The 9887-nt window shown below is 48.3% G+C and overlaps 1 protein-coding gene across 4 annotated transcripts in view; it reads right to left on the bottom strand.

Moving 5' to 3' along the window:
- Positions 1 to 397: 397 nt before the first annotated feature.
- The window catches only part of TPST1 (tyrosylprotein sulfotransferase 1), a 278351-nt gene continuing 268861 nt past the window's right edge, over positions 398 to 9887 (bottom strand). For 2 of the 4 annotated variants that reach the window (XM_078679468.1, XM_078679469.1), the window contains one exon: positions 398 to 991. In XM_078679468.1, the coding sequence (XP_078535594.1) occupies positions 974 to 991 (18 nt within the window). In that variant the 3' untranslated portion in view covers positions 398 to 973. Of the gene's footprint in view, positions 992 to 5719; positions 5756 to 9887 lie in introns of all 4 variants that reach the window. The other 2 variants (XM_078679467.1, XM_078679466.1) reach the window with 2 other exon arrangements.

Raw genomic sequence — 9887 nt, 5'->3', positions numbered from 1 at the left:
ACGTTCATTCATGGCAGGCATGGGGAGATTAAGTGATTTTTCCAGAATCACAGGATGTGGAGCCAAATCCTAGACTCACTCGAACCTGGTTCCCCAGCTCTGAAGTCAGCAGCTCTGACCGTTAAACCACATCCTCTCCCCACTTTCATGATTAGTAGTTGGATTTGTTTTAGATGGCGCTATCAGGGCTGGTGCAAGCTGCCTCCTGTTGAGAGCCCTGGCACTTATTTTTTTACAAATAAATCACTGATGTTTACGGGACTGAGACGATGTTCCTGATTACGAGTTCATGACTATGGTCCGATCCCTGCACAGGCAGGAGTTTGCACAACATATTTCACTGAGACGTGTAATAGGCTTACAGTTCGATCGTGCATCCACAAAACTGAGTCCAAGGTCACATTTAAAGCTTTTATTTTGAAAAATAAAATACAAAAGATTGTAAATGTACATGTACAACCCCACTTTCGTCCCAATATTTTCAGTAATAACACAGATGATATTCTTTAAATAATACAAAGAAAGATATTAACAAGTTTCCACGTATTCTAAGAGCTCATGACGTATGAGTAAGACAATGATTAGACATATACAACTCATCCAATACCACCTTAAGAATTTGCAGTTCTTCATACAGTTTCCATCCAGTAAAAATAAAATGTTTTAACGTGGTATTTTCCAGACAATTAGGTCTGGAAATGAATTACAAAAAGGTGCTGACAGGACATATTTTCAACAAAGACCACATTTGCTTTTTTATTTTTTATTTATTTCACCTTCAAAAATAGTAATTTGATACAGTGCCACAATACCATGGGCGAACATGTTGATTGTTTTCAACAAAGTGCTTTACTTGTTACAAGTTGAGGTTTGCCCATAGAAACAGGTAGGATTACAGCGGAAGGGAGAAACGATGAAAGCAGCGTCAGAGGTTCAACTATCTGAATCAGAATCCTGGAGAGAGTTTGTCTCTTTAAAGGCGAGGAGCAGTCTGAAAAAACCATAAATATTTATTAATAAAAAGCCGAAAATAATTTAACGACTTATCAAAAAGGATTTGCAATTTCATGCTGGATTTCTCACGATAAATTTGTTACTAAGCAAAATGCACTTTATTCTGGAGCGATGGATAAATTAGTTGAAAGCTTGCCGATGACATGCATGATCTGCAGTGTGGCTCCTAAATTTCCAGTCCAGGATATCGTCAGACATTAATATCGAGATTCATAATATCGAAACATCAAGGATGTATAAGATTTTCTATACCTAACTCCATGTATAATTATTGTATTTGTTCTTATCTGCTTTTATGGTTCTTCGAACTGAAATAAAAATGATGATGATGATATGTTATGTTATGTTAAAATCATTTATTACGCGCACAGATGCTCCAGCAAAGGGGCGTCCTGGCGCCCGACAAGGTAGCAACACAACACAACAGGACAGAGTGTACAGAAGGATCTAAGGAAACAAAAGAGTTTGAACAGCTCGACGAAAAGAAAGCAAATCCCCGAGGGCATGGATTTCTATGGGAAGGGAGTTCCACAGAACCGCAGCGCGTACTTGAAATGAGCGGCCGCCAGCCCGACAGCTCTTGAAACGGGGGACGACCGCAAGTTCTAGGTCCGAAGATCTGAAGGCACGGCCCGGAACATACCGGGACAGGAGGTTGGAAAGAATCAAGGCAGGGGAGCCCTTAAGAATCTTATAGGCTACACAGAGAACCTTGAACTGGATCCTTTGCGCAATCGGTAGCCAATGCAGGGCACGCAGGGTATTGGATGTGGGACAGAATCTGGGTAAGCCCACAACAGCTCTAGCCGCTACATTCTGTACACGCTGCAGGCGGGTGATTTCGGCCTGATTTAGCCCCACTAAAAGGGAGCTGGCATAGTCGAGCCGAGAGATCACCGTTGCCTGGACCACAAGTTGCCTGGTTGTAGCATCAAAGAATTTTAATACGGGACGTAGTCCACGCAAGATGCCAAAGCAACAGGCCGCCGTACGCTTAGTATGGCAGACAAAGGTGAGAGTTGGGTCAAGCCACACCCCAAGGTTTTTTAACTCAGCGACCGGAGTTGGCGTAGGACCCAAATCCGACGGCCACCACCTGTCTCCCCAGAGTTCCGTATGCTTGCCAAAGATCATAATTTCCGTCTTATTTGCGTTCAACTGGAGACAGTTGGAGGTCATCCAGCTGGCGACCGCCTGGATCCATTCTGGAATCTAGGGGCATCCACCTCCGCATCCCCGCTGATCGTAACCGCTAACTGAGTGTCGTCAGCATATGACACCATGGTCATACCCCAGTGCTTGACAACCTCAGCCAGCGGTCTCACGTAAAGATTGAATAACGTGGGACTCAGCGAGGAGCCCTGCGGAACCCCAAGATCCAGAGGATGGAATTTGGACTGATGGGGCAGGACGGCCACGCAAAAAGATCGGTTGGCAAGGAATGAACGGAACCACTGGAAAGCAGGGCCGGTGATGCCAGCTTCCTCCAAGCGTTGCAGAAGGATCGGGTGGGAAACGGTGTCAAAGGCGGCGCTCAGATCTAATAGCACCAGCGCCGCCGTTTGACCCGCGTCAAGCACGGAGCGCAGATGCTCCACCATGTAGAGTAGGGCTGTCTCCGTGCTATGTCCCGCCCGAAATCCATTCTGCGTGCTATCTAGGATGTTAGCCCGTAAAAGATGGTCCGAAAGGGCAGAGTTAACATGCGCCTCCGCAACTTTGGCTGGCCACGGGAGAAGTGAGATTGGGCGGTAGTTCTCAGGTTTACCAGCATCCAGAGTTGGTTTCTTTAGGATGGGCATAACTACCGCCTGTTTCCACCTCACGGGGACCAGGCCGGATGCTAATGAGGTGTTAATCAGAGAGCAAACCGGCGAAAGACCATGAGATGTTAGGTCTCTGAACAAAGCTGGCCGTAAAGGGTCAACCGGAGACCCAGACTTGACCTGTTGAGCCAATTTCCCAAAGCTTTCCAGTGTAAGGCTCGGGAAAGAATGTAAAACATCCAGTACTGGGAGCTTAGGGGGTCTACCAACAGAGGGTGCAACCGTGGGAAAGGCTCTTTTCCAAGAAGAAGGCCGCCAAGGTTTCACAGTGAGAAGTGGAACCCAGATTATTCGCTACCACCTTTTTAGCTATAAGATCTTTCAAGGCCTTAAAGATAGTTTTAGAGGGGTTGGAACTAGTGCGAAATTGAAGGGCGTAAAAAGCCGCACAAGTTCTACAGACCGCACGGTGATAGAGTTTTACGGCGGCCAAATACAATACTTTTTTATTATTGTCATAGGTTTTGCGCCATGCCCGCTCAGCACGCCTACAGGTGCTTTTGAGCGCCCGCAACGACTCATCGTACCAAGGGCTCGGGTCCCTTGACCCACACTTACACGAGACTAGCGGAATAAGGGAGTCAAGGGCCCTAGTAACCCACTCACAAAAACGGTCATAGCCCACATCCACGGTTTCAACTGGGCCTAGCGGGTCAGTAGACAAAAGGTGGTAAAAGTCATCAAGCTTTAATTTGTTCCAGCACCGTCTGGGGATAGAGTGCACCGTGGGTTTGCGGGGAGGCTCGTGCAGTAGACACTGGATACGCACCAAATAATGGTCAGTCCAGGCCAAAGGGGATGGGGTAGAAGTACTAGCTTCTGCCAGATTTGAAAAAAAAGGATCTAAAATGTGACCGCCTACATGGGTGGGATGCGACACCAACTGAACAAACTGAAGAGCCTCAAGGTCGGCTACAGAGCTGTTTACCGCAGGAATGGACAGGTTGTCATAGTGGAGGTTTAAGTCGCCAAGAATGGAAAAATTGGAACAACCTGCTGCCAACGTGCTGATAGCGTCCGGGAGGGCCTCCCTGAAAGCCACATCGCTACCAGGGGGACGATAAATCAGTAGGCCCGAGAAAGCAAAATTAGGCGTAATTGAGATCTTAAACAACGCACTTTCGCAGCCAGTAATTTTTAGCCCTCGCCAGTCGCACGTGTAGCAGGATTTGACCGCCAGCGCTATTCCCCCTCCTCTAGAGGAGCGGTTAAGAGTGTAAACCGAATACTCAGGCGGGAAGGCCAAGTTGATAACGGCTGTGTCGGTCTCCTGTAACCAGGTTTCCGTCAAACAAAAGACATCAGGCGACTCCTTGCCTATCAGGTCAGAGATATCTTGGTGATGTTTTACCAATGACCTGACGTTCAGGTTCCATACGCTAAAGTGAGGGCGGGAACTATTTACAGCAGCCACAGGGGCATTGCTCATGCATGTAGCGGGGGCGGAAATTTCTAAAGTCCACCTCCCACAGGCACATGAGTATGGTCCACGCAGCGGACTTACCCGTGAGGCATCACAGCTCCTAATACATCACCCAATGGCGAGTAGAGTATCCCTAGAATAGCGCTGCATTGTGACCCCCGTAGAGTCTGGCATAGGGTCCAGGGTCCTGCCCTGCCCACCGCGTCCAGACGCGGACGGGCGCAGACGGGCAGGACTCTGGCACGACTCAGGCTAAGCGGGGGCGCCCCCGCTGCGCGATCCCGCTGTGCTAGGGGAGGAGCTTTAAGCAGATGACCCTCGCTGGCTCCTGCGCAGTAGAGCGCACGCAAATACTGGCGCCTGAACCGACCCCACACCACTCCAAGATGGCGCCGGAAATGGACTCCCACCCCAGGAACCGGACCCGCTCAAGTAGCGGTGCAGGACCAATTATGTTGCAGGTAAGAGGAAGGTTAAAACCAGGGGATACTAACCCAAAAGCGAAAATAAATAAATAACCAGGTTGTATTAAAAAAGCAATATCAGCGGTGAAAGCGCGAGGCGCTACTGCAGCAATGCGCTACCTTATCAGGCCGAGCCTCGAAGGGACTCGCCTTAAGTAGATGACCCTCGCTGGCTCCTGCGCAGTAGAGCGCACGCAAATACTGGCGCCTGAACCGACCCCACACCACTCCAAGATGGCGCCGGAAATGGACTCCCACCCCAGGAACCGGACCCGCTCAAATAGCGGTGCAGGACCAATTATGTTGCAGGTAAGAGGAAGGTTAAAACCAGGGGATACTAACCCAAAAGCGAAAATAAATAAATAACCAGGTTGTATTAAAAAAGCAATATCAGCGGTGAAAGCGCGAGGCGCTACTGCAGCAATGCGCTACCTTATCAGGTATATATATATATCTTCAAGATGCACAGATCTGGAGTTAGGAATAGGATATTTATACTACCTTCTTTGCACTTATCTTTCAATATTTTGTCCTACGATAATTTGTCCACAATATTAGTGGCTACGATATTCTTGCACTTGATATTCAAGAGTACAATCATGATCTGCAATTCACAAGTTTGAATACTAGCAAGTCTACCTCAGTTTTACATCTTTCTGAGGGTAGTAAAGAGAGTACTAATACATTTGTTAATAGTACAGTATTTAAAGTGCTTAGCCTGCATAGCACTGAATGGCCCATGCATCCAAGCGAGGAGATTGATCAATAAGCAATGGGGTTGGCTCCAGTTCTACTACCAGACAAGGTCTTTGAATGAGAGATGTATCATTTGGTTGCGGAATGGCTGAGGATGCAAGGGTGCAGGGAGGCATGCTTCAATCTTGCTGAAAAGTTAGCAAATGACAAGAAGGCGTGATTGCTTTTCGAAACACCATAGACGTACTGTAGTAGATAGCTGCATGAGCAATTGGAGTGCAAACGGGTGTGCTTACCAGATTACTTACAATTCTCCTGAAAATGGGATTTTCCTGAAAAGCACCGAGAATAATGGATTACGAACTGAGGCAATAATTGCAAAATGAAGATTTGTTGAAGTAAAACAATTTTTGTTAAGTGATGGAAATGTATTCTTTAACAAAGTGCGATTACCCTTAAAATAGCATCTACATTTCATTGTCGTCCCTTAGCCATGGTCTAAAGGGGAGGGAGCTCCCTTTCCAAAATAAAAATCTTGAACCTCGCCTCCATTTGTGTCCTGATTCTCACCTTCCATAATAGTCTGAACAAACTATCAAATTGCCGCTCCAACAATATTTGCTCAGGTCAAGAAAATGGCCCCTCGAATGTTATTGCCCCATGTTAAAGGCGAAGGCCAAGGACAATGGAGTCTGTAATTTAATGGTCACTACTGCCTGTTGTGCTAAACTATAGGTCTATGAGCACATTTTACCCCATCAAGGCAGAGAGTTTAAATTAAAACAACACTCCGGCGGCTCTTAGTGTCTTCCATACGGCCCCGCTTCTCTTGTTGTCGATGAATGACAGTCATTGCAGGGCCACAGACATCAGTATGAATATCCCCTGCAGCAACTGTCATTCAAATCTGCAGGAGCAGTGGAGGAACGAAGGTGAAGCATCCGCTAATCTGCCCTTTACTTCTCCATTGACAAACTGCTTTACTCCTGCAATATTAGAAGGCCGAGGGAGAATCGGGCAGAAGAGGTTCCCACCCTTCTTCTGTAGCTGTTGTTGTCACTGCATGACAGCAAGACCGGAGGGTGGGAAAAAATGAGGGGAAAGCCTTGTCTCTTTTCCCAAGACCACTGTGTCAGTGGGCTTTCAACTGTGGCAGCGGGCTTTGATGTGTGTCAGCGGGCCTTGAACTGTGTCAGCGGGCTTTGAACTGTGGCAGCGTGCTTTGATGTGTGTCAGCGGGCCTTGAACTGTGTCAGCGTGCTTTGAACTGTGTCAGTGTGCTTTGAACTGTGGCAGCGGGCTTTGATGTGTGGCAGCGAGCCTTGATGTGTGGCAGCGACCTTGAACTATGTCAGTGGGCTTTGATGTGTGGCAGCGGGCCTTGAACTGTGGCAGTGGGCCTTGAACTGTGGCACCGGGCCTTGACCTGTGTCAGTGGGCTTTGATGTGTGGCAGCGGGCCTTGAACTGTGTCAGTGGGCTTTGATGTCTGGCAGCGGGCCTTGAACTGTGTCAGTGGGCTTTGATGTCTGGCAGCGGGCCTTGATGTCTGGCAGCGGGCCTTGGACTATGGCAGCTGGCCTTAAACTATGGCAGTGGGCCTTGATGTGCGGCAGCGGGCCCTGAACAATGGCAGCGGGCCTTGAACTGTGGCAGCAGGCCTTGATGTGTGGCAGCGGGCCTTGATGTGTGGCAGCGGGCCTTGAACTGTGGCAGTGGGCCCTGAACTGTGGCAGCGGGCCTTGAATTGTGGCAGCAGGCCTTGATGTGTGGCGCGGGCCTTGAACTGTGTCAGTGGGTTTTGAACTGTGGCAGCGGGCTTTGATCTGTGTCAGCGGGTTTTGAACTGTGGCAGCGTGCTTTGATGTGTGGCAGCGGGCTTTGAACTGTGTCAGCGTGCTTTGAACTGTGGCAGTGGGCTTTGATGTGTGGCAGCGGGCCTTGATGTGTGGCAGCGGGCCTTGATGTGTGGCAGCGGGCCTTGAACTGTGGCAGTGGCCTTGAACTGTGGCAGTGGGCTTTGATGTGTGGCAGCGGGCCTTTAACTGTGGCAGTGGGCCTTGAACTGTGGCACCGGGCCTTGAACTGTGTCAGTGGGCTTTGATGTGTGGCAGCGGGCCTTGATGTCTGGCAGCGGGCCTTGAACTATGGCAGCGGGCCTTAAACTGTGGCAGTGGGCCTTGATGTGCGGCAGTGGGCCCTGAACAATGGCAGCGGTCCTTGAACTGTGGCAGCAGGCCTTGATGTGTGGCAGCGGGCCTTGATGTGTGGCAGCGGTTCTTGAACTGTGGCAGCGGGCCCTGAACTGTGGCAGCGGGCCTTGAACTGTGGCAGCGGGCCTTGAACTGTGGCAGCAGGCCTTGATGTGTGGTGCAGCACTTGAACTGTTGCAGCACGCTTTAAACTGTGGCAGCGGTCTTGCTTGAACTGTTGCTGCAGCCTTGAACTGTGTCAGCTGAGCTCAATGTGTGGCAGTGGGCCTTGTACTGTTTTCAGTAAAACTAATACTTTGGTAAACACCCAGTGGTGCATGCGTTTATTGACTCAGCGGGTGTGAAGGTGCTTCGGATGCACATATTTCATGTCTTCAGGCGTGCTTTGAGTGGAACGGTGATCCAGAGGGTACTGTGGGGGTATATTGCTGGGTGCCTTGCCAATGGTTTTGAAGACTCGTCTTTTCCAAATCCTTTTTTGGTCATCAGCACCTGTTAGCTTTCTGGAGCTGGGAAAGAGAACAGTGGACGAGGCAAAAACTGCCCACCAGGAAAAAAGGCCAGGTATCCAAGAACAGGACCTTGCACTGCTAACAGGGTCAAGACTTAATCTGACCAGTCTCCCTTGGCTTTGGGGCAATATTACAGTGCCTTGGTACCAGAACTGGTATGAACGAGTGTAACCTTTGATAAGGGATCAAAATTGTCTCGAATGGAACCCTACAAAAGACTCTGCTGCAGCAGTTTGTGCTGCTAGGGAACTCTTTGCATACTGGCTAAATATGTGATGCGAGCCTCTCACTAAGAGCTGTTCGAAAGACATTGCGTTGTCACAGGTTTGTCCTGAGAACCTGTTTTGAAGGACATTATGCAGTTGTACTCATTGTTACTGGGTTCTGCACTTTTTAGGTTGACTCTAGATTATGTGGCTGCTAGTTATTGACTGCTTCGGAATCAAGATGAAAACGAAAAACAGTCTTTCTGCATTTGTGCCTCAATACTGGAATCATGTGTGTATCTAATGTCAGCCCGGCCATGTCTTCGAGTGTACTTAGTTCATCCTATCAGTGCGGAATGTATGAAGTTCTTACGGTGGAACGCAAGTCTCTGAAATGCAACGCAAACAGTATTCATGGGCTGCAAGGCTAGCAAGTGAGAGGAGCGGCAAAAACTGGGTCAGCAGGGAAGTGGGCAAATGTGTTACTTCTCTTGCCGAAAGGAGCCATGCTTTTTTTTATTTTTTTTGCAACAGTAAATCAATTGTTATTTTTCAGATTAATAAAAATCGTTGCAAAGTCAAGGCCATACAAAAGAACTAAAAATAGTTACTAGGAGTAATTAAAAATTCTCATGTTTTTTTTTTTTAATTTCTCACTGGTCTGTGCTCACCAGTGGTGTGCAGTGACTTGTGTGCACCTGGAGTGTAATGTGGCTGTCCGCTGTTAGCCTACGTACCTCCTGTCCCGTTCTGTTTCAGTAGCATCTGGGCTGAGAGATTAGGGAAGCTTCCCATTGAATTGATAAGGTTGTGGGACATCTTTGAACCCTAGCTCCAGGTACTCCACGAAGGGAAGATATATCCTGCAGAGGAAGCGTAAGCTGGTCAGATATAGTTGTGGGGGGCGAGGAGCATTAAGGGGCTGAACTACTAGAGTTGGAGAATATGTAGGGAAGAATAAATGTGTAACATCCACATAATTCTGGAAAAATTGATGACTATGCAGCTGTTTTGAAACCTATGGTAGGATCTGATTTTGGGAACAGGACTTAGTCGGATCTTTAATGGATCTGATATTAATGAAGGGTCAGTGAAGGAGGATTTAAAGAGAGCCTCTGGGCTGGCAAGGAGATCACTGAGCAAGCGTCTATAAAAGAACCCAAGATATTAGGGGGGACATGTGTATGGAGTAAGAATGGTTGACAGACAGAGAGGTGTATGTAGAGACCAGAAGTGTGTAAGAGAGAAATGGCAAAAGAAAATCACAAACTGGCACTTTTCTTCCTTCCAGCAGCGGCTCTTCTTCGAAGTCTTCCATTGGGTTAGACTGCAGGTTCCGACACCACTTCAGACCTATGCACCCGGCTTCCCTGGGATAGGTAACTTGGGTACCTCAGTATCCACAGGTGGGGTGGCTCTCCAACCTCCGATCTTCTACGGGGTTTCTTCAAAGTCCACTGGGAAGGGTCCTTAAACTCTAAAACTTCAACTGTGATTTTCCCATAGAATTGCACACAGCACGCAGTCGTGTTCC

The sequence above is a fragment of the Lissotriton helveticus genome, chromosome 3_1, assembly GCF_964261635.1.
Source record: "Lissotriton helveticus chromosome 3_1, aLisHel1.1, whole genome shotgun sequence".
NCBI lineage: Eukaryota > Metazoa > Chordata > Amphibia > Caudata > Salamandridae > Lissotriton > Lissotriton helveticus.
The sequence above is the reverse complement of the archived record's forward strand: the minus strand, read 5'-3'. Positions and strand labels throughout refer to the sequence as shown.